Source organism: Jaculus jaculus, chromosome 4, assembly GCF_020740685.1.
Source record: "Jaculus jaculus isolate mJacJac1 chromosome 4, mJacJac1.mat.Y.cur, whole genome shotgun sequence".
NCBI classification, from domain to species: domain Eukaryota; kingdom Metazoa; phylum Chordata; class Mammalia; order Rodentia; family Dipodidae; genus Jaculus; species Jaculus jaculus.
Genome location: NC_059105.1, coordinates 85,416,850 through 85,441,872, shown reverse-complemented (window position 1 = coordinate 85,441,872; position 25,023 = coordinate 85,416,850). Strand labels below are relative to the sequence as shown.

The 25,023-nt window shown below is 39.9% G+C and overlaps 1 protein-coding gene across 4 annotated transcripts in view; it reads left to right on the top strand.

The window, feature by feature from the left end:
- The first annotated feature begins 15,131 nt into the window (after positions 1-15,131).
- Positions 15,132-25,023, top strand: part of Kcnj3 (potassium inwardly rectifying channel subfamily J member 3) — a 169,403-nt gene continuing 159,511 nt past the window's right edge. For all 4 annotated transcript variants that reach the window (XM_045146679.1, XM_004651849.3, XM_045146681.1 and 1 more), the window contains exon 1: positions 15,132-16,331. In XM_045146679.1, the coding sequence (XP_045002614.1) occupies positions 15,627-16,331 (705 nt within the window). In that variant the 5' untranslated portion in view covers positions 15,132-15,626. The remainder of the gene's footprint in view (positions 16,332-25,023) is intronic.

Below are 25,023 nucleotides of genomic sequence, written 5' to 3'. Positions count from 1 at the left end.
GTAACAGAGAAGTTACTAAACTTCCCTAGGATCCCACCACTGCCAGAAGGTAAAAAGCAATAATTTGTACTCCAACCATCCCTGAGCATCATCAGGTGCCTTTGTCAGGATCCTAACCTTTTCATTGCTAAGACAAACACCTGATCCAAAGCAGCTTATTAGAGGAAAGGATTTCATTAAGACTTACAGTTCCCAGAGGCAGCTTCATCATAGTGGAAGAAGCTGGCTCACTTCACTTCATCATACATCCATAGCAGAGAGAGAGAGAGAGAGAGAGAGAGAAGGAGGGAGGGAGGGAGGGAGGGAGGGAGAGGGGGAGGGGGAAGGAGAAGGAGAGGGGGAGGGAGAGGGGGAGGGAGAGGGAGAGGGAGAGGGAGAGGGAGAGGGAGAGGGAGAGGGAGAGGGAGAGGGAGAGGGAGAGGGAGAGGGAGAGGGAGAGGGAGAGGGAGAGGGAGAGGGAGAGGGAGAGAGATATTAGGCACCAGCAAGCATGAGCTAACTGAACACAGCATAGGGCTGGACTCCACCCCAGGGCCCACCCCTGGTGACACTCTTCCTCCAGCAGAGTTCCACCTCCTGAATACTCTATCAGATGGGGACTAAGTAGGAAATTTAATCAAAAACACCAGAGACTATGGAGACATTACATTTAAACCACCGCACAGAGTAAAGATGAAATGGGAGACAATTTGAAACTCAGGAATAAGTAAATCTCTTTATAAGCCATTTAGTCCCTCTGTGTAAACTTGTTTAAACATTATAGGCCCATCTGGGTTTGTTCAGTGGTATTCATAACTTTAGTATCTGCAGTCTCCTAAAAATTTAGACTCCAAATTCAATCCTAGATAAAAAAAATATTGAGAAACAATAAACAATTAAAGTAGAAAAAATGATTCTTCCCTTTTATTGTGAATATATGCTTCATAGTAGAAAGTCACTGGGGTTTGCTAATTTTTAAGCCTTTTTCATTAACTTATTTAGGCAATATTTTTTAAGACAATCACAGTAGCATTCATTGTGTTGGCCACTGCCAACATATCTAATTAATTGGCACAGAGAAATAAATTCTGAGGAAACTACATCATCTTTCATCTATGTTACCTGCAGCAATTGTTATGTGACATTTCACAGCCATAGAGGTAACCTTGTCATTTATTTGTATTGTCAAGAAGCATAAATAATCACTGTGTGACATTTTGACACAGGGTTTATTTAGCGATGTTTGCATCCTGACATTGATGGAATATGTGAGAACATTTCAGCAGCAGCCACTCCAGCCTCACAGAATGCAGAAATGAAGTGCACTTGACTGACAGCAGAACTGGAGCCTGACCTCCCTCGTATGGTTAGTACCTCTTCTTCACTCTTGCTGCAATCATTTTGTAGACAGGACTTAGGTTCCACATAGATATACTAAGTTAATTCATTATATAGTAACTTTAAAACATAGTTTTTGGGTTGAGAATATGGCTAAGCATTTAAAGATAATTTCTGGCAAAGCCTACTATTCCAAGTCCAATTCCTTATCCCCCACATAAAGCCAGCTGCACAGTGGTGCATACATCTGTGACCCAACGTCCCTAAGGAGAATCTGGAGCCTGCAAGCTAGGGAGTCTGATGTTCCTTTGCAGTTTACTTGATATAGCAAGAGACTGTCTCAAAGAAGGTGGAGCACAGACACCTCAAAGTCTTCTGACTGTCACATATGCACCTGGAGCATATGCTCCCCCCCCCCACCTCACACACAGATAAATAAATTTTAAAAAAAAATTATTCCTTTTTCATCCTTCAGCCTGCATGCAAAACAGAAAGTCCAAATGCTAAACAGCAGACATCTTATCTATGTTATGTATAAAACTGAGTGTTAACCCTCATCCACTCTGTTCAGTGAAGACATTTACTTCATTTTAAAATTCTGTCAGTCATTTAAACCTTATTTGGAAAATAAACTTTCCAATTAGTAGGCAGAGATGAGAGAAGGAACAATTGTAGCTTCAGGAAATTATTTGAACTAATTATTGTTGAACAAGAACTCTCTGGAACTATAACTCTCTTTGCAGAATCACAGAGTACTTAGGTCCTCTCTGTGAGCCAAATATATACAAAATTATTTTCAGATCACTTTTACCAAGTTGACAAATTGCTACTTATTCACCCAGAAATTTGCCTTGCTCAAGTCATACTTTGCAAGTTGGAGGTGGAGCACATTAACAAGAAAGTGAAGAGTTTAAATGTATTTCCACCCAACATTTACATTACCTTCTTGGTCTCTTGATTGATAGCCTGGAGACTCTTGACAAGGCTCTGGGGATAGCTGAGTATTCATGGAGGTGAGCTAACTTGTGTTGGTCTGTTATTGGTTAAACTCAAGCCAGGTATCTTTCCCTAAGTGAAAAACTAACTGAAAACTATTGTGAAGTTTACCTGGGGAGGAGTGGGAAATTGAATTTTCATTTACAATGTGTAAAGTGATATCCTAGTTACTAGTAATAATTACTCCTCAGCACTCTATCTCTAAGTAATCATAATGTATAAAACTAATGGAGAGATGGTTTAGTAGTTAAGTGCATTTGCCTGTGAAGCCAAAGGACTTAGGTTCAATTCCCCAGAACCCACATAAGCCAGATGCACAAGGGGAAAAGGCATACTGTCTGTCTCTCCTCTCTCTCCCCCCCTTGCAAATAAATAAATAAAATTAAAAATAAGAACTAATGGGAATCAATGTCTGATCTTGGCTCTCTGTCCTTGTGGCCTTACAATAATGTACTCTTAACAATGGCTTATAAATCATCATTATGGTAATAATTTAAATTTTTGTGTTCCTTCCTCTCTCCTCTTCTCCTTCCTTTTCCTTCCTTCTGGAATTTAGTAAGTATGGTGCATGGTGGCAAGAAGAACTATGAAGACAGAACATTTACATACTCACACACAGAAAGCAGAAACATTATTAGTGAAGAAGCTTAAAACATTGATGATCCTTACAATTCAGTGGGCCCAGGTTCCCCCTTTCAGTTTCATTATTTATGTTTGTATGGGTGGTAAAATTAGTTTAACCTGTAGTCAATAGGAAATGTGTTCTGCTTTGTTCAAGTGCTTTTCCACTGAAGGGAAGAGCATCCTGTCACCAAAGCCTATGTTGACATGTGCTGGATATTGGTGACTCATCAGAGAAGTTGTGGTTTGCTAATCTCAGCTCTCTACTTGGCACTAAAGGATGAGGGCTGTCAAGAGTGGGGTCAAGATCGATGGGCTTCAGTGGGTGACATTTCCTAGGGAAGCTCCATTGCTAATGCGAGTATAGTTCCCACAGGGCAATGCTTCTCAGTCCCAGCTGTACTGTTAGAACCCACAGAGGAGTTATAGAAAAATATTCAAGTGTGCCCTTCCCTTCAGGATGATATGATAGTTCTGCAGTGAAGCCCATAGGTAATCCTAATGCAAGCTAGGAGCAACAAGCAACGCAATTCCATTTCACAAACTCTATTCAGGATACTCCTTTCCTTTCTAACTGGGGTTACATGGTGCCATAAAACCTTTAACTCTTTGCCTCATCTCTATCATTCAGCATCTCTCCTGCCTTCTCTTGCTCCCCCCTCTGTCCTACTGCTCCATTATTCCCCTCCGTCTCCTTTATGCATTTATTTATTTATTTATTTTGACAGAGAAAGAGGGAGAGAGAGAGAGAGAGAATGGGCATGCCAGGGTCTCTAGCCACTGCAGATGAACTCCAGACACGTGCACCCCCTTGTGCATCTGGTTAACATGGGTCCTGGGGAATCGAACCTGGGTCCTTTGGCTTTGCAGGCAAACATCTTAGCCACTAAGCCATCCCTCCAGCCCTCCTTTATGCATTTTTCATGAAGCCTCGGGATTGGAGGATTCTATCAGAACTTCACTAAAAGTATTCTTGTATCTGACTATAATCAGAGCTAGGATCGAAATGGCCACAGGACATCTTCCTGCTTCAAAAGGACTCATGTACTCTCATTTGATCTTACTAAAATGAAAGGGAAAATGTACATATACATTTAGAATCAGCCAGTTAGATTATGCAAATATTTCCCCCATAAAGAACATTTAAATAAACACTGATAAGTCCCATTTCTCTCCCATGGTAGCCATGGATAGATCCCACTGGATCCCCTTACCAGAAGAACTTACAATTCAGCTGGAAGGAATGCTGTTAGTCAATGTCCTCCAGCTACAGCTGCTTTTCCTGATCCCTTCAGGGTTCTGATCTGCACCAGAGGGGCTCTCTCATGAGCAGACCCAGGGAGTGGCAGATGTGGGCTGGGCTGTCTCTCTCCAATGAGGCAACTTTGGCACTAAAGCTCTCTTTTCAGTTGCCCAAAGTTTTATGTGATTTGTGTCATGTTTCAAATCTCTATTCCATTCTGCTTCTCTTCTTTTTCTTCTGGAGTTTCTTTCTTTCTTTTTTATTAATCCAGTCCATTTTTTCATCACTATACCTAAATACTTCATTCAGGTGCTGTAACTTTATGAAAAAAATAACTGTATTTAACTCATAGCTCTGGGAGATCAAGGGCTTATATTTGGGGGCAACTTTGAGCTGACAGTATCTCCATGTGGTGCAGGGCATTGCACAGTGAGAGAGGAATAAGCACAGATGAGTTTCTGTCCTCTGGTCTCCCTTCCTCTTCAATAATGAGGGCTCCATTCTGATGACTCCATTTAATTCTACTCACCTTTTAAAAGTCCTGCTTCTAAACACCACAGTCTGGTTAAGTTTCCGTATTTTAAAGATCTCATAAAGGAAATTAAATTTAATATTTGAAACTTTGTGAGGCACACAGAAGGCATATCCAAACCACAGCCCAGGAATCAGGTCTGCCTCACAGCTGAGAATTCTCCCTCCCCCAGCCACACTCCCTACTCTCCACTGGCACTGCTTTCTGAGAAACCTCTTGCTCTAATTTTCTTTTCATATTTTCTATGCTGGCTGATATAATCTGTCTCTCAAGTTAAAACATTTTTGTATTACAAAATTACCTTATTATTTTCTAATTATTGAATAATAATTTATATCCCTGCTATATATACTAATACAGGACATCATAGTGAAAAATTTCTCACCTTCATAGTCCTATGGTTTGGTAGGGAAATGGCTCCACAGTTAAAGACACTTACTTGCTTGCAAAGCCTTCCCTCCCAGGTTCAATTCCCCAGGACTCATGTAAAGTTAGATGCACAAAGTTGTGCATGTGCCTGGAGATCATTTGCAGAGGCAAGAGACCCTGGTCTGGTGTGCTTATATTTTACTTCCCCTCTCTCTCTCTTTCTCATGCATGTGCACAACTAAAGAAAAATATGGTTTGTACTTTTTCTTATTTTAATACATGTTCTAAGCTTCTTTTTATGAGTATATATTCTTTCCTTTTTTACTAATCTTACCTATCAGAGATCTTGCTCAGGAATGGTTGCTTTCAAAATTTTAGACTAGTTTGATAGATCTCTTGATGCTGAATAAAATGAATAAAATGTGACTCCAGTTAGACAGTTAGACAGGAATCAGTTGACTCAGTCTAGCTACAGCAGTATTTCCTACAAGGACTTGGCCTAGTCACCAATAAAGTAATTTCCTTCATCTAATACACAGCACATTGCATTGAATATTATCATTATTGTTATAATTGTCAATCCATTTTTACTGTGTTGATCTCTTCTTTCCTGATCTGAACAAACAGTGGCACAATTGGTATATGGTGTATATATATTCACTGTTTGTTGTATCGAGACTAAGCAACATTCAGAAATACAGCTGCCACTGACATGGGTAAGGAAAGAAAAAATTTCATTTTTTTTTTGTCATGCCTTTCCCATACTCCTTTGGGTGTTATAAAACAATTATTTCGTTTAAAATAGCTTGTGTTACAGATACCTATTGAAAAGTCCTTATTCTTTCACAACCTGGACTATTGCAAGGTATGGCACTGAAGTATAGAGAAGGTTTAAGTCAGAAAGCCTTGCTGAATAAATGGCCTCCCAGTGGCAAAGGCTTATTGCCTTTCTGTGAATCCTCAGGCACAGGCCAGGGTTTGGAGCCAAGATTAAAGGCTTCCTGAGTCATCTGCCATGGTCTGGCCAAGCCCCTGTTCCCAAATCTGCGCAATCAGAACTCAAGCTGATTTCTTCTTTTCATTTTTTTTTTTTTCCTTTTTTAGGCAAGAGAGAAAATAACTTCACTATTCTTTTTTAGGAGGGTTAAAATAAAAAAGGAACACCATTCTATGTCCCAAAATTGCATATAGAATTTCAAAAACTGACCTATTCCCAGATATAGCAAAGTTATGGTGGAGATAGGAACAAGTCACCTTTTGAAACATGAAAGCTTCAGAACCCCAGCCCTGCTGATTCTTCGTTGTACTTTTGGTAAATGGTAAGGTGAGACGTAAATCTCCTAAGTAGAATATAAAACAATTTTCCTCTGAGAGTAATTAATGCTTCTAGCAAAGCCGACAGTCACACGGTGTGTCACAGCACAGTCAGTGAATGATGAGAAGACAGACTCCAGGTGTACTGATGTGTTCAAAGCCTTCCTTTTGTCACAGTGGGCCGATTAAGTCAGTTTTTTTAGAATTTGGACTTCTCAGGGGCAGGGATTTTTTTTCTTTTATATTAGATATACACTGTTCAGTTACATAATAGGATAAGTGCATGTACAAAGCCATTTTTAGTATAAAATACAAAATTCTGTCCTTCATTCAGTAAATAAAACATTGTCATAAGTATTTTCCAAGGCAGAATAAATATGTAGCTTCCTCTTATCTGGGTTTGTTGTTAAATATAGCTTTGTTTCCACTGTCCCCATGAATTCAATGTTAGTTTGTTTATAATCTGCCACCCTATCTTTAAATGTTAAAGTCCAAATGATGTATCCTGAAGGTACATTTTCTTGTTTTTTTTTTTTTTTTTTTTTTTTTGTGGCCTGGCCCAAAAGTGTTTTCTTTTCTCTCCTTTGACCCTCTCTGCTCACAGTGCTTCCCCTCTGTGCGTCAGACAGCACCTGAGTCAGTGGCCTTCTGTCATCTGTTCCCCACACACAGCGCCTGGCCTCAGCACCATGGGGCTGGCTGCCCTCCAGAACCTCATCCTGGAACAGCTGTTCTCACAAGGAAAAATGAGTTTGTCTCATCCGTAAATATTTTCAAGGAGTTGAACTCAATGTCACAAAGAGGTCAGAACCCCAGTCACATTTGAAGAGTGATATGATGGCGTCCTCAAAAATGTTTAACCTATGGGGCAGAGCTGTGTCTCTACAATAATAGAGACCTTAAAAATGAGCATGCACGTATCATTATTCCTGCTCCACTGTCTTCCTAGCTGTGTGCTACAAATATTCACTTTAAAGTACCTGGTTTATTGAAGTGAGTGCCTGATGAAGGTTAGTTCTCATTAGAAGTCTGTTAGGAATCTGTCACAAGAGAGGCTTAGATGGACCAAAGTCAAAATACTGAGCGTCGCTCTTCCACTGGGGGAAGCTTGTTGAATTCTAATATCTAATCTCAACATAAGCTAGATGCCACATTGCAAATCTAAGGAAATGAGAGTATAGTGGAAGAACAGTTTACTGTCAGTGGAAAGATAGGGGGAAGGTTCATGTAAGAAATGGTAATTGAAGTAAAATAAGAAATTTTGTTGCTACTATTCATACTAGTGACTGTGATTTGTACTTAAATTAGAAAATTATCCTAAGAATTGAGAAACAAGGTGATTTAATATCATGGTGTGTTACTTTGAATAGAGGGCCCCAATATATTCAGTTTTTTATTAGTTTGTAGTTTGGATCTGCAGCCACCTGGCTAGAGGACAAGGATCTTTGGGTCCAGCCCTGAGGTGTGGTGTGGATTTGAGATTCCAATATAATGTAAAGATATGCAAAGTGCCTGAGTTCCCCCTGCAGTTCATGAAGTATGTTCTTGTGGCTTTTGGCTTGTGCTTTTCTCTTCTCTGGTGTTTTGTGAAAGCAAGGCCAGTTTCTTCTGCCCATATGGAACTGTAAGATCCCCTGGATCTCTAAGTTTCAATAAATATCCCTTCCTCCATAACTGTGCCTGGTCTGGAAGTTCATCTCACCGAAACTGAAGCTGTCTGCTACAGATGGCAAGATAATAAAGTGTGGAATATTTGGGGAATTTTCAAAGTGACTAGCAGAGTCCACACCAAATAGAAAGTAGGAAGTAATTTTGTAGGCAAGGTTAGAACATATTTTGTAGTCTTCATAGATCCTGTTCTAACTCTGTTGGCAAAGGGGGATAGTAAACCACACAGCTTCTAGAAATATACTGCCTGGGCCCAAATCTGAGTCTTTACTTGCCTGCTTTGTGGCACTGAGCAAATCATTTGTTTTTTTTCCATTGTCAATGTATTTATTTGTAAATAGAGATGATTAGACTAGGCCATGGCTTCTCAAACCCTTCCCACTTGGAATCTTTTGCCCTGGAAAGTCTTATAGGACCTTTGGTATAGAATGCCACAAAATAAACAGACAAATCAAGTATTTATTGGAAGAAATCCTGAACACATTTATTCTAAACCAATTCTTAGGTAAATATATCAATTTACCACTTATTAAAAATGAAAGCAGAATATACATGCAAATGAGATGGCTCTGTTTTTACTTTTGTGTAAATAATTAAAACTTTGCTGAATAATTTTATATACCACAGGAAATAGAGCAAATTCAATGTTCATCACTATACCGATTTTGCAGTCCTCAATATTGACAAACCATTTTGTATAAATATGTAGTACAAAATAGCAGAAATGTGGTTAGTGCTATTTCAAAAATTATTAGCAATTCTGTTATAATCCTAAAACAAAATTTATTTAAGGATTTTCTTTCAAAAAATTCTTCAAGTCTACAACTCAAACAGCAATTTTAAAAATCATGCATTCTAACACAAGACAATCCAAATTTATGCTAATTTGATACTTACATGCTGAGAAATGACTAGAAAATATTAAAAGCCTTTATTTTTTTATAATTTTATTTATTTATTTGAGAGAGAAAAATATGCAAAGAGAAAGAGACAGAAAGAGAGAGAGAGAGAGAGAGAGAGAGAGAGAGAGAGAGAGAGAGAGAGAAAGGCATGCCAGGACCTCCAACCACTGCAAATAAACTCCGGAAGCATGTGCCACCTTGTGCATCTGGCTTATGTGGGTCCTGGGAAATAGAACCTGGGTCCTTTGGCTTTGCATGCAAGCACTTCAACCACTAAGCCATCTATCCATCCCAAAAGTCTTTTTCTTCTTAATTGAATCATTATTTTTGCATAATGTTCTTAAATTTGAGCTGATGTATTTCAGGCTGCATCACTGAGTATGTTGTGAGTTCAGAACCAAGGCTGCAGTGAAGTCTCACAATATGACGCTGGCATGCACTGCTGGAAACACCTCTGATTCATTACACACATGATGTTCATTTAATTTTGGTCATTACACTAGAAACTTATTTTTGCCAACGTTTTCATAACTCTTCACATTCAGTTATGTGACCATACATGTGGGTCAATACCCACAGTTTTATGTGTGTGCTTGTATATATGTAAAAGTGCAGATACATGAATGTGCATGTGGATATGAAGGCCAGCAAACAACTTCAGGTATTGTTTTCAATTCCATCTACCTTCCCCTACTCAAAAATGTATTCATATATTTTATTTGTTTTGTTTATTGCTTTTTAACATTTTTTGGCAATTTTCACAAATATAGACAATATACCATGATCATAATCCCCTCCCATTATTCTCCTTTTTTTTTTTCCCTCCTGAGCCTCCCCTCCACTGAATCCCTTCTTCTTTCAAATAGTGTCTCCTCTTCTATTTTGATGCCATTTTCCCCCTTCTATTATGCAGATCTTGATAGTCTCCGCCACTCCACTATAAAGTCATGAATATCAAGGCCACTTTGTGGGTGTGGAGACAGGATTGGAAGCATTCCTTCCCCTCCTTTGGCTCTTAAATTCTTTCCACCATCTTTTCCATAATGGCCCCCGAGCCTTGCAGTGTGTAATAGAGACGTTTCAGTGCTAAACACTCTACAACACTTTGGTAAATTTTGAGTCACATCAGTGTTCACTTCCCTGAAAAGAGAAGTTTCTATAATGAAAAATGAAAGTATCATTAGTACATGGGTATAAATGCAAAATTTAGAAAGAGAGCAGTTTGGTGGGGAGACAACAATAGTAGTTTTCCCTTAGGGCTTATGACCTATCTATAGGGTTTTGATTAGGTTTTCAGTACCAGTCAGGAATTCCCTCCTGCAAGAGCACCTCAAATCCCAGAGCAGTTGTTTCCCCCCATAACAAACATGACACTACTGTTCTAGTTGGTATGTTCAGCCTAACTGGCCAGCCTTTGAAGCATCTAAAGCCCCCACAGGCTGCATCCTGAGAGCTCATCAACAGAGAAGAGAATTACAGCCCAGCTCCAGCTTCATTGATTAGTGACCTGCAGCCCAAATATGTGGTCTTTAGCAATAAGGTCTTACCATCAAGTTCTGGTGTGCAAACAAGAACTTTGGCAATAATCTATAATGGTTTGAGGGCATCAGGGGCCTCCATGGCCAGCAATTTGCTGGAAGATATCCCACCCTGACACTGAGATTATTCTAATAACAATCTATGGCTTCTGGGCACAAAACTTTCCACCTCCAAAGGATACTTCTGTCAAACTTCTCCTCCTCCTCCTTCATCTTTTTTGTCATATACTGATGTGGAAGTCACCAAGGAGGCAAGACTGGCATGTCATCAGGCATCAGGGATCAATCTTTCTCTGCTTCCTCAGTGTTGGGATAAAAACCTTAGCTTTCTTTGGTGATCAAACTTGGTACATGACACTTTATCTACTAGCTATCATCTAATCCCTGCAACCCACAGTTAAAAAAGTTGGTACTAAACCGGTGTGGGGGTGCATGCCTTTAATTCCAGCAATCAGGAGGCAGAGGTAGGAGAATCACCATGAGTTCAAGGCCACCCTGAGGCTACACAGTTAATTCCAGGTCAGCCTGGACTAGAGTGAAACACTACCTCAAAAAGCAAATAAATAGGGCTGGAGAGATGGCTTAGTGGTTAAGTGCTTGCCTGTGAAGCCTAAGGACCCCAGTTTGAGGCTTGATTACTCAGGACCCACGTTAGCCAGATGCACATGGGGGTGCAGAGTCTGGAGTTTGTTTGTAGTGGCTGGAGGCCCTGGCGCTCCCATGCTCTCTCTCTCTATCTGCCTCTTTCTCTCTCTCTCTGTCCCTCTCAAATAAATAAATAAAATAAACAAAAGAATTAAAACAAACAAACAAAAAACCCAGAAAACAACTGGTACTAGACTGCATCCTTTATTTTTATTTTTAGAAAGAGTGAGAAAAGGAGAGGCAGAGAGAGAGAGAAGAATTGGCGTGCCAGGGTCTTAGCCACTGCAATTGAACTCTAGATGCTTTTGTCACCTAGTGGACATGTGTAACCTTGCTCTAGCCTTAATTTTGTGTGTCTGGCTTACTTTGGATCTGGAGAGTCCATCATGAGACCTTAGGCTATGCAGCCAAGCGTCTTAACTGCTAAGTCATTTCTCCAGCCCTGCATCCTTTAAATTTTTTTTTACTTATTTGAAAGACAGAGAGTGATAAAGAGAAAGAGGAAGGGGGGGGGGGTATAATGGACACTCCAGGGCCTCTACCCACTACAAGAAAACTCCAGATGCAAGCACTTCCCTGTGCATCTGGCTGTAGATGGGTCCTGGGGAAATCAAACCTGGTTCCTTGGCTTTTCAGGCAAGTGCCTTAACTGCCATGCCATCTCTCCAGACCTACTACATCTCTTTAAGACATATTTTATTAATTTGCAAACTAAGAGATATAGACAGACAGACAGACAGAGAGAGAGAGAGAGAGAGGGAGAGAGAGAGAGAGGGAGAGAGAGAGAGGGAGAGAGAGAGAGAGAGAATATGAATGAGTATGGGCACTCCAGGGTCTTTAGGTGCTACAAATGAACTCGAATCATCTCGAATCATGCATCTATCTGGCTTTATGTGGGTAGTAGGGAATTGAAAACAGATTATTAGACTTTGCAGGCAAGCACCTTAACCACTGAATCATCTCTCTAGCCCTAGACTGCATCTTTTAAATCATAAGATTATTCACTTGTAAATTTGGTTCTTGTAAAGGAAAAGGTTTTTATGAGAGAGAGAGAGAGAGAGAGAGAGAGAGAGAGAGAGAGAGAGGGCAAGTGAGCAGAAACTAGAGTATTCTTTGATAATTCCCATGTTATGTTTTCTTGATCATAAAGTAATATAGGTAGAAGTACAATGTATAATGGTTTGGAAGGCAGAGGCAGAAATGTATTTCTAAGTTTCAGCCTGAAATGAAGTGGAGTCTTAAACAAGGAGAGTGGCATTTTATTTTTAAAGAGAAAGAGGTCATTATTTCAGAGGTATTGAATCAAAAATAAAAGGATTTGGAATTGATTTACTACCAATCTAACATGAACAAACATGAGAAGTATTACTCTTTTTTTTTTTTTAAGTTTAAGCTCCTTTATATAAAGTCATATAAGTGATCTTAGTGCAACTTAAGTCTGATTTTCTCAGAGTTTAAATGTGCATGTGAGTGTAGTTGCTAATGACATAGACTGGGCATGTTACTAATACAAGTGCTGTTGACCAAGGATGTGGCAGGTACTGTTGTAGGTACTGGGGCAGTAGCAAGTAACAAGGGAGATAGGGTCGGCCGTTGTGCTTGTTGAGCCTGTATTACATTATTGCTCATGGAGGGAAAACAACATTAAGCAAATAAAGAAAGCAGCAGCTAGGAAAAAGCTTTTATGAGAAAGAACCTGATAGATGTGATAAGAAGGACCTACCTGGGACACTAGGGTAAGCTTCACTAAGGAGGATGTGCTGATGTGGAAGGTCTGCAAGAAGCCTGCAACCTGGAAGTGGGGGGGGGGGCAACAACACTATGGGTGGAAGGAGCAGACAGTGGACATGTTTCAGGAATGGAAGGGCATAGGGAACAGGACTGTTGGGAGGGGTAGTCAGAGATGCGGTGAGAATATATGTTAGTTCACAGCATGGTGCCAACTCTGCAAACTCATTCATAATCTCTTCATGGCTCTGCTGAAACCTTGTAGCCCTGGATATGACATTTTTTTTTTCTTCACAGAAATAATAAAACCACATTCTCTCTCTCCACATTAACACTAGAAAAATATAAAACTTCCAATTTTTGAAAGAAGAAAATGGGCTTAAAGATTTCCCCTTACTTGCTGAAGGTCACACAGCTTGTAAATAGTACAGACAGGATTCAAATCAGGTCTTAGGATGCCAGGACCAGAGCAGTTTTTGCTTCCCACGGTGTCACTTTCCTTTCTTATGTAATCCTCAAAGAATTAGAATTGCTGACCTCTTATCAGCGAAGCTGCAGGAAGCTGAAACTGGAGAAGATGTTTTAACCCAAGACATCAAACTAGGCCTCTATCCATGGCTGATAAACTCACATTCCTTGCCTGCAATAAGGCCTCGGGCCGACGGGGCAAGGGCAAGTGCCTCCTGATAGAGAACCGGTGGAGTGACTATGTGCTTATTTTGTCTTGTTTGGTATCCTTCTAGCGGCCTTTTACTTTGATAATCACATAATTTGATGACTTTTCACCATTATCAACTTTAAGTTTGTGGGCTTCATGGGACATGCCATAAGAGTCTATTTTCAAGCAAACATGAAATGTGGTACATGGACTGGCATTTACTCACAGACACTGTATTAGCTGCTTCTGCACTTTGCCCCTCCATTTAGTTAACGGCCAGGCTGAGGCCATTAAAGCCCAGCCTTTTCCCTCAATTACAGCCACGCATTAACTCTCAATAGTCGGAGACTTTCTAATAGAGCCATTTCCAGAAAGGATTGGGAGTTTGCCTCTTAGTGTTGTCCTTCCTCCTTGTTCCCATCTTTAACGCTCCTCTGTGTGTGCAACTTTGGGCTCTGGGTGTACCTATCTGGGAGCCTGGTGGGATGGATGGGATCCCAATTTATGAATTCATTTCCAAGCCCTAGCGTGCGCTGAAGTGAGAGCACTAGATCTAGAGACATATTGTACTCCTCTCCGAGAGAGCACCGTTTGTTGCTTGTTGGGGGCTTTCTGACTGGTGCAGGGGGGCGAGGAAAGAGAGTTGGCTGACGTTTGGGAGCAGATTTAGAGCTGTTTCTCATTGGAGGGGGCTCTCTTTTCCTGAGCCGCCAGACGCTGCAGGCTCAACTGAGGCGCGGAGGTGCAATTCAGGCTGGTGGAGCGGGGGGGGGGGGGGGGGGGGGGCGGGACAGGCGGGGCTTGCGCGGCTCTGCAGCTGATGACACGCACCAGCACACACACCTCATTCCCGCCGCCTCTGCTGGCGCCTTGCATTCTTCACCCGGGCCACCGAGGCGCGGACGGGGTGTTGGGGGGACCCAGGAAGGAAGACGCCAGGGTTTCTATCGCGAGGCACAGGACAAGCCGGAGCAACGCCTGTGTGTCAACCTGAAAGTCTGACCTGCAGCTCTAGGCTACGACCTCCTTCGGCAGCACCGCGGTCGCCTGGAAAGAAGGCTCGGTGCCAAGGAAGCCCGGAGTCTCGCGCCCAAGTCAGCCTCCGCTGAGCGCACGGGGAGGGCAGTGTGGTGCCCTGGGGGTGGTGTGGAGCCTGAGGCGGCACCTGCATTGGCTCCCAGCACGGAACACCAGGAAAAGTAGGAGAAGGGGAAGCAGCCCTGAGCGCAGGGTCGAGGCCAGGCTGCCCCTGCGGCTCGCGGCGCCGCCTCCCGCCCCCTGGGTGTGCGCCGGGGCTCCGCGCACCGCCCGAGCGCGGGGGTGGCGTGGTGGTCCGTGAGCGTCCGCCCCAGGGCCCTGGGGGCGCGCGGGCAAAGTCGATAGCACGCGCTCGTCAGGCGGCCGGGTCTCCGGAGTCCCAGGCGGGGGATCGGAGCCCAGAAGGTGTGGGTAGGGGGCGTTGCAGCACTGGACAGCCGACATGCCTTTGGGCGGGATTTTGGCTAAAAGATAGGAGGCGGGAGTGCCTGAGGGAGCCAGGAGCCTTCGCTGGGGGGCGGGCGAGCGGGGAGCCGCGGGGAGGGGGGAGGGTCTGGTCCAGGCAGGTAACGCAGCTTAGCGTCCTGGTGAGTTGGCAGGTAGGTGGGGTGGGACCACTTGCTTGTCAGCTCATTAATTTTAAGCAGCTAGTTTGGAGGTGCTGCAGGCCAGGCGGTAGGTAGTAGGGCTGTGGAAAGGTAAGAGGTGACCCGGGATGCCGGTGGCGGGGGAAGAAAAGAGGAGCCTCGAAGAGCTTGGAGGCAAAATTGTACTTGGGTTCCAGCTCCCTGCATCCCTTCTGCCCGGAGTGTGAGAGAACACTTCTTTTTAAGACTGCACTGGCCGAGAAGGCCTCCGTCCCAGGGGAGGACAGGCATCTACACGGGGCAGAGACCCCGGCTACCTGCCGGGTGCGTCCCCCTCCCCCCCTCCATCAGGAACGCCAGCTTTCGCACCCCCCAAGTCCCCCGCCCCCACCTCCTCATTGGTGCTGGTTGACAGCGCTTGGCTTCAGCGCCTCCGCTTCGCGTTTGAATCTGGCTCGCCCCTCCGTATTATGTCTGCACTCCGAAGGAAATTTGGGGACGATTACCAGGTAGTGACCACTTCGTCGAGCGGCTCGGGCTTGCAGCCCCAGGGTCCGGGTCAGGGCCCACAGCAGCAGCAGCTGGTCCCCAAAAAGAAGCGGCAGCGCTTCGTGGACAAGAACGGCCGCTGCAATGTGCAGCACGGGAACCTGGGCAGCGAGACCAGCCGCTACCTCTCCGACCTCTTCACCACGCTGGTGGACCTCAAGTGGCGCTGGAACCTCTTCATCTTCATCCTCACCTACACCGTGGCTTGGCTCTTCATGGCGTCCATGTGGTGGGTGATCGCTTACACCCGGGGCGACCTGAACAAAGCCCACGTCGGCAACTACACCCCCTGCGTGGCCAACGTCTACAACTTCCCCTCTGCCTTCCTCTTCTTCATCGAGACCGAGGCCACCATCGGCTATGGCTACCGTTACATCACCGACAAGTGCCCCGAGGGCATCATCCTGTTCCTCTTCCAGTCCATCCTGGGCTCCATCGTGGACGCCTTCCTCATCGGCTGCATGTTCATCAAGATGTCCCAGCCAAAGAAGCGCGCCGAGACCCTCATGTTCAGCGAGCACGCGGTGATCTCCATGAGGGACGGCAAACTCACGCTCATGTTCCGGGTGGGCAACCTGCGCAACAGCCACATGGTCTCGGCGCAGATCCGCTGCAAGCTGCTCAAAGTAAGTGTCCCCTCCCTCCCCCTGCCCACCCGGGCGCCATGACAACCCCTCTCCCTCCGTTGTCCCTGGAACTAAAGGTAAACTTTGGGGGCAGGGAAGGGAGAGAAGATGGATGAGGATGGCCGGGCTGACAGCGTGGCTGTCAGTCCAGGTCTTGGCCCGGGGCTCTCTCCTCTTCTTCTCCATCACCTGCGATGGTCTGGCAGCTCTCTCTGAACTGGAAATACTGCAGGAGTGGTGCGGGCTGCTGGAGCTGAGCGCGGCAGGTGCTCTGTCCCACCACCCTGAGGCTTTCTGCGGAGAGCTCCTGAGATTTGTGGTCAGCCACAACACTCCATTAAACTTAAGGCACTCAAGCTCTTATTTGAAGACTTCAATACTGAACTTGGGTCAACTTTTGCTTTGAGCTTGCTTTTCATACTCTTAAAAAAAATGACCTTCTCCCCCAATATATTAGCAGGTGGGGCGTACTTTAAGACATAGTTTAATGTCTCTGTCTTTGGTAATCCTTTGAACAAACTTACTGACACAGGGAGCAGTTAACAAGTGGATGAAGCCATGCCTGGCTCTTTAAAAAAAAGTTTTTATTTTTATTAAATATTTTCCTAGAGGAGAATTCTGTGAAAGCTGGAGTGCCCTTCCTGTAGAGCCTCTTGTTAATTTATTCCTAATTGCCTGTTTCTATGAAGCCTTTGTCAATTACAGATTTCACTTGAAGCTTTTCAACATCCATTAAAGAAGATTGCTTCCTTCCATCAGTGGTGTAAAAGCTAAAACAAACCTCACGGAGTCGTGATTAAAGCAAGGTCCTTTTTGTGTTTACAGGCCACTGCCACAGACCAGAGAAGTCATAGCTAAACTCTCCTCCCATTAGGCTCTGGGGAGGAAGGATGATGCTGACCTCCAGGTGTCAAAACCTATTTTAATTTCATGAGGGGATTGCATTAGTGGTTTTTAAATGTTAATAAATGGAAAATGACCATAAATGGATATTTCATAATTGAAAGAGATTTATCTGAGATTATGTAGAGATTGATAGCTCAAATCACAACTTAGAATTCATGAAATATCAATTTGATAACCAATTAATTTGAGGGAAAACATTGCTTTTGAAATTTCAGATTGCACCATTTAAGGACCTTTTACACAGCTCCAATTTAGTTTGTGTTAAAAGTGATCTTACATGATTCAAAAGAAAGGCCTTGCTCCTGTGTCATTTTCATTATTCACTTATAAGGTCTTCCCTAATTATTCCTGACCCTGTTGCCCAACGCAGTGCTGGAATTAAAGCAGCTCACTTGCCCTGTCACTTCCCATCACATGCATGCTTACTATGCTGTTTAGTAAATAAACGTTTTATGCCAGAGTGAAAATTTTCATCTTGGTTCTGATGTATATTTGCATAAATATGACTGTGCATAGGTAATTTAAGTTGCCTATACTCTTTTTTTATAATTGATTTCAGTGGTATACAAATATTGTATTTTAACTTAGCATATTGTTATCTTGACCAATGTTTGAAGTGAGTGGTTGTTGGATCAAGCCAAGCAGGTGTTTTGTGGATGTATGTATTACAATGGTAATTGTTGTATGTGCTTGTTCCTGTGTATAGATTAAAAGATATCATCTCTTTCATTAGATTAGGCCTACTGGGCAGATAGGTGCATTTTGTTACAATATTACCTCAGTGTCTGTCAAAGCATCTATGGTTAGGAATCATTTTGAGCCTCTCATCAGAGTATTTTACCATATTGATTGGTCTAGTGTAAATTGAAAATTGTGTTTCAAAGATTATTGTTTTTAAACCATGTAAGGTTATTTAATAAAACCTATTCTTACAGCAACATATTTTATATATTTTTAGACATTATAAAATCTTAATTTAAAAAATCCATATGTAATTAGAAGCAATCTGTGTATTAATTATACACAAAGAAGTGTACAGTGAATCCCAGGCCAATCTCTGTAATGGTGCATATTACTGAAAATGACTTTTCTATAGAATGTCATTTTCCACAAATACCATAATAGTGTCTTGATCCAAAAAATCAAATATTTACAGTGCTGACAAATTTGGAGCAGGTGCTATATTAACACAAGGTGATAAAAACAACATGTAGTTATAATATAGGGAAACTGCTAGACTGCCCTTTACTGATGGGTTCTTAGGAAAATGTCAGTATTGAAAGTAAAAGTAGTTAACATATGGTATCAAATATATATTTAAACAAAACAATAGTGATAGTCTCTGTTGTATTTTTTCTTTTTTTTTTGTTTGTTTCTTTCTTTTTTTTTTTTTTTTTTTTTTGAAGAAAGTGGGTTGATCAGTGGAAGATCTTCCAGCAAGCCAGTTAATCTACTTTGCTTTAGGTTTTTTGTTTTTTTTTTTTTTCTGAGAGCCATGATAGCTAAAATAAACTTTTCTATTTTGTTACCATTTTTTTAGATTTTATTGAAGTGAAGCTGTGTTTTATGAGGGTACTAAGAACATGAAGTAAAATTAGAAGAGCTGTTTGTCTTTAACAAGTTGTCCCCATTTTCTGTGATAGATATTTGAAATGACCTAAAACAATCTAGTATGCTATGGGAGAGAAGCTGCACCAAAATCCAACAGTTCAAATACTTTGCTATCAGTTTTGCTCATTTTCTTCTTTTACACACATTCATTTTCCAGTTTTAAACAAATTTCCCGTTTTATTCAATTTTGCATATTCATTTTTCTATTTCAAACATTTTCACTGAAGCATTTACTTGTCTTCAATACAGAATATATAGACGTTGAGGCAATAGGACCAATATAATAATTGATCATAATTATAGTACATGAATGCACTTCTTATGCCCAATTTAAATAACATTTTTCTACTGATGTTTTCTTATTTGCTGAATGAAAGAGTCTTCATTGCTATTAAAATAGTTTCATTTAATCATTATCAAGCACTTGTGATGATTGGGAAGCCACTGAGTAGAGGGATCTTACTTTCTAATATTGTGACTGTGAAGGTTTCCATGCATGTTTACTTTGAATTCCCAGACTTTGGATGAAAAAGTTTCTAACCTTTCTGCCTAAATTATTTGGGATTTTTACTTATACTAACGCAATTTTTATTTAAACTCTCCCAAGCTCTCTAACTTGAAAATAAGTTTTCTTTGAACAATCATGTCAGTCATTTCTCTACTTAGAAAAAGAACAAAGTATATTAAAAAAGTAAAGGATATAATTGATAGTCATTTTTTTTGAAGATCTGCAACCTAATTAATTATAAATTGAGGTAGAGAAAGATGTTTCAATATGAATATTCATTGCATTCTCCTTCTCATCATATTAATTTTTACTTGAATTATTTATTTTATCTGTCTTCTTTTCAACCTAAAGTATAGAGAATGATTTATACCATAGTTGTGCTAACTCAATGTATCATCCTTAGAATGCTAAATGCTAAATGCCTCGATTACTTAGGAATTTATTTGGCTGAAATGCTGAGCTTGTGATTTAATGTTGATTTAGAAATCTTACTTTTCCTTCCTATTAATTCAATGATAATGTTTGATTGTCCTTGGTAGAGGAAAAAGGAGATAGTCTTTGATGACTATTCAAGAAATTTTCAAATGTCCAATCAAAGACTTGTCATATATAGCCAGAAAAACCTTTTTTGATATAAAGTAAATAAAAATTCAGTTATTTTTGCACTCATATTTTGAGAGACAAGGATTGATTTTTCTCATGCAAATATCATCTTATTTCATCATATTTTATTAATTGCCAAAATTATCATATTTTGGGGACTTTGGCTTAGCAACCCTCAATTTTTATTTATTGAAAAGTAGTAGATGACTTTTCTTTCTCTTCTTACACCATCTACATTTTCTTTTGTACTCAAACTTTTTTCCATTCATATGAATATTCAAACTTGGATGGTGTCTAACTTATCCCCATGTGAGTGTGATCCTGTTCAGATGCAGCAGAAATAAAATATTATCTGAAAGCAATTAAGCTCTTTATGCTTTTCATATATTGTAACTTTTTCCACCCACAGTGCTGGGAACCTAGATCAAAGTAAGACCCCACTACTGAGCTGTATCTCAGCCCAGCTTTTCTCATCATCATCACTAGCAATTATTTATTACATTGTAAGTGACCTAACCCGGGGCCTACATGCTGTGAAAATACTCTGATGCTGAACTACATCATCAGCCCTAATCTAACATTTTATTAAATTAACCACAGTGATCCCTGTGACCCAAGATTTTTAGACAATTTTTTGACATATTTATTGGTTCTATATTTTAAACTTAACTGTGATTGTATTTTTCAATGGATATAATCTTATTTTTATTATTTACATTTTTTCAACAATTAATCTTGGTTAAAGTTCCCTTTTTAAAAATATTTATTTTTTTTGAATAAATAAATAATTTAATATATCAAAAAAAGTTTGTTTTTTATTAATTAGTTTTGTATTCAGCAAATACAGTCAGTTTGGTACCATTATTAGGCTCATCCGTGACCTACCCCCTCCCCTTGGCCCCTCCTTGTTGAGGTATATGGGTCATGCATTGTGGAGTTAGCCCACAGTTATGGGTAGGATAAATGTCTCTGTATATCATGACCCAACATGTGGCTCTGACATTCTTTCTGCCCCCTCTTCCACAAAATTTCCCTGAGCCTTGTTGGATTCATTTTTGGTTTGCTTCAGTGATTAAAGTTGACTTTTTAAAATCTTAACATAGTCCTTACCTATTTTTTTTTTAATTATCAACCTACCAATGAATATATCTGAACATAATTTAAACCTTTCAGCCAAAATACTCAATGGGTCCAATTGTACTTTGGAACTCTCTGGAGTTCCATAATGTTTGTAGTGATTTTTAATGGATTAATTATGAAGCAATAACATAGTATTTAGCTTGGCTTTGCATGATTCCACATGAGTACAGTCCTCTAATATGTACAAATCTTGGGTTCTTTCTAAAATCTGTAAGGAGTATTCTTTTTTCCAATGCTAGTAAAGGCTTTTTGGTTTTGTTTTGAGTTTTCATATTGGTCTTCAGAAGTCGTGAATGGCTTGTGCTCAGAAAATAAAGTATGAACAATAAAAGGGACTTAGAGGCCTGCAAGTAAACAGCAGTAGGTAAGAACAAATAATAGACAGAAGCAAGAAAAGGCATTTGGTAGATGGGAGGTTATTTGCTGAGTAAGAAAGGAATATTCAAACAGGGTTATACATCCTGTCCATAGTTATTATGATGGGCACAAAGGGCTCTTGGGAATTGTAAAGCTACCCTTGTATTTGAATAGTATAAAAAGCTCACATAATCTATTACAAGGTACATTGCATTGCATTTTAAATAAGGCACATTTGTTTCATGAAAATGTATGGGTTAATTAACAGAGCATCAACAAATCTTTATTTTAGATGTGACATTGGTTATAGCCATTTCATCTGCACATGAAGTTTCATGCTTAAGAAGTCCAAATTAAATATTCAATTCCATAGGAGTTCAGATGAAATGCTATATCTATATTCTCTACTTTACTTATCATTTGATCTGAGTGGCAAAATCATTTTCATAAATGCTTTGACTCATCAATGTTTTTTTTTTTTTTTAATTCTTGATGCTGGAACTTGTTTTTGCCTAAATCCCTCTGCTAGCTTCTATATAGTTTTCTGACTTCACTTATTTTTCTTTCTGCCTTCAACATATACTCTATATATACAAACACACACATACATAGGACACATTTTAAAGAGGAATGGTAGAAAAGATTATCTACTTCCCTCATCACTGGCTCTGTGTGAGCCTTGCCAGTGGAGAATTGTGGGAGATATAGGATGTGTAGCAATCCTTAGAATATGGAAGAAGAAAATCTGGAAAGTGAGGTGATGGTGAGTATATGTTTTATTCAAGACTCCATTTACCTTACTTCAAACTAGGACAGAACACACTGACAGGTCAGTGATGGGAATAAGGAAGGCCATGGATTGCATTAGTGAAGTGTAACTGTGAACTTATGAATGTGGATACTTGGTCTCTAACGTCCATAACAACGATGGCCAAGTGCAGGTCTGATAATATAAGGACAGTGCTAAATGTATATCCCAGGTGTGTGTGTGTGTGTGTGTGTGTGTGTGTGTGTGTGTGTGTGTCTATTTGCAAAAGTCCTCATTTGTCTTTCATCTGTCCTGCAAGAGCTATTTGTATAAAAGAATTTGACTGTGATGGCACTTTCTGGATAGGTGTTATTTGTGATTATTTTCCATCTGTATTCAGAATTTTACTTGATAATCTTGTAGGCCTTTTTGAATCCCAGGTGATTTAAAGTCACATGGCAATTTATTCTTTGAAATGTATACATATCCCTCTAAAGAGAAAGAGGCACAAACCTTAAAATATAGCTAGAGATCCTTTGCAGCAAATATAAAATGCATATAATTAAAACAGTTATTAAATAGAATGTTTAAGTGTGAATAATAACTAGAAATTGTTACCACAGTTTAAATTAAGCAAAGTAATTTCAAAATCCATGGTGTTCAAATTGCAGTTTTCAGACAGTAAACATTTTAAGCCTTAGATATCCTTAAGCTTTATCATAACCTCAAAATTAAAATTAGTTAGCCTGAATTAGGAGGCTGGAAAGGTGTTTACTCCCTTTTGTATGATTTTGTAAAATTGGCATTAAATGTGGTTTGGAAGAAATTGAGGCTTTATTAAATTACGTGGTAATTATTAAGACCTACTGATTTTCCATTCATTGTCATTCCTCCTACCTTTACTTGTTTACTCATTCATTACAAACATTTTATGATTCTAAATCTTTATTTGCCAAAAGAAGTCAACCTCTGTAATCAGATTTTTTGAAATGTAAATATCTTACTATAATCTGCCACCTTAACTTTTAGCTAGTTTTTTGAATTTGAAAACAATTTGAATTAATTTAATCCACTTTTATTTTCACTTTTATGTGTGTGCAGGAAATAGTCATGATTCTGTGCTCCATTTGGAGTTAGGAATTAAAGAGCTGATGCAGATACATGTACCAATTTGACACAGCTCTATCAGTAACATTTCTATGTCAGAAGTCGTGTCATGACATAAAGAATAAAGGCTCACTTGTCTTTAAATAAAAAATATTTAGCCTATTATCAAATGTCACTAGGTTATACAGAATGGCTGGTAGTTGAATAAGATAGGATGCTAATGGAATATCAGTACTGTTTAATCATATTCGTAAATAATGGGTTACTAATGACTTTATTGCAGTGACTTAACTATCCTTTCCTCTCTCCCTTTTCTGTGTGTGTATGTGTTTATGTGTCATAGTTCTTTAAACAAAACTTCTCAACTTCTCTTACTTCATTTATTCAATATTCAAACTTGTATTTAACTTTGTTCCAGCCAATCTCTGGAATTCTGTGAGAATTAAGAGCTCCTGGATTAGAATTATTTAGCAGCCTAGTGAAGAATGTATGTATTTCTGAAGATGGGTTTAGTAGGTTCTATAGTTTTCTGTATCTTCAAAAGTTTTTGGCTGACTACTGATAACATAACTTGGCTCTAGTCAGCAGTTTGGACTTCAAACATTGCCTGACCCCCAAGCTCCCATCATGCAAACACAACAACCTTCACTTTTGACCTGAATCAAAGCCTTCTATCTAAATCCAGTTATGAATAGACTTCTGAGTCAATCATTGAGTCAAACTGGCAAACAAAACTCAGAGAAGTGAACATATTTATAGGTGAAATATCTAATGGACTAACATAATAGTGGGAAACTTGGACAATAAAGCTATAGTTATGTGTGGTATGTCTCAGTCAATTTACTAGATGTTAAATCATATAATACCACTGGAATTCAATTCCAGTGCATATGTATGGAGAGTCACTTATCTGAAAAATATAAGCATAAAAGAAGCATCTTGCATAGCTGTTATTAAAATCTTTTTCACAGTGTCACACAATTGGAAGACCTGCATTTTAAGCAAAGAGTTGGCCATGATGGGGTAAAGTAGGGAGAGGTAGGATTACATATACTATTATTCTGAGTATATAGATTAAACAATTAAGTTCTAAGCCAAATTGAGTCTTAATGTAATGGGACTATGTATCCTCAATTCTAAATTACCAATATCTTTATAAACTACTTTGCTAGAAATAAAATATTTCTTAATTCAGACTGACATTCTCCTGAGAGATTGTTTTTTAGGCCACTCCTTTTCTTCAGTTGTTAAATAATTAGGGAATATAAAGCATCACATCTTACTCTAAAGTCTTTTAGAATGATACACAGGAATCAATATTAAATATTTCAAAAAGAAGGCATATCTTAATATTGGTATATATATATATATATATATATATATATATGATAACTAGAAAAATGTATTTCTTGGAGAAAATATTGAAAATAAATGACATATTGACAATTCAAAAGCTCATAGTTGTCCTGACTGCTGTAGAGTTTAGAAAACAGAACTGAGACTAGTCAGTGAAAGGGAGCACATTTTGGCCACTAATTATATACATATGAGAATATCACCTTGTGTTTATACAGCACCTGTTTCATAATTGCTAGGTGAGGGAATAATGGCACACGGCTTTGTTTGTATTGACTTTTGTTTTGCTTTTTTTCATTTATTTTATCATATTAATCAATAAAAAGTTGTAAAGATGTTGGCCACATCCATATTTT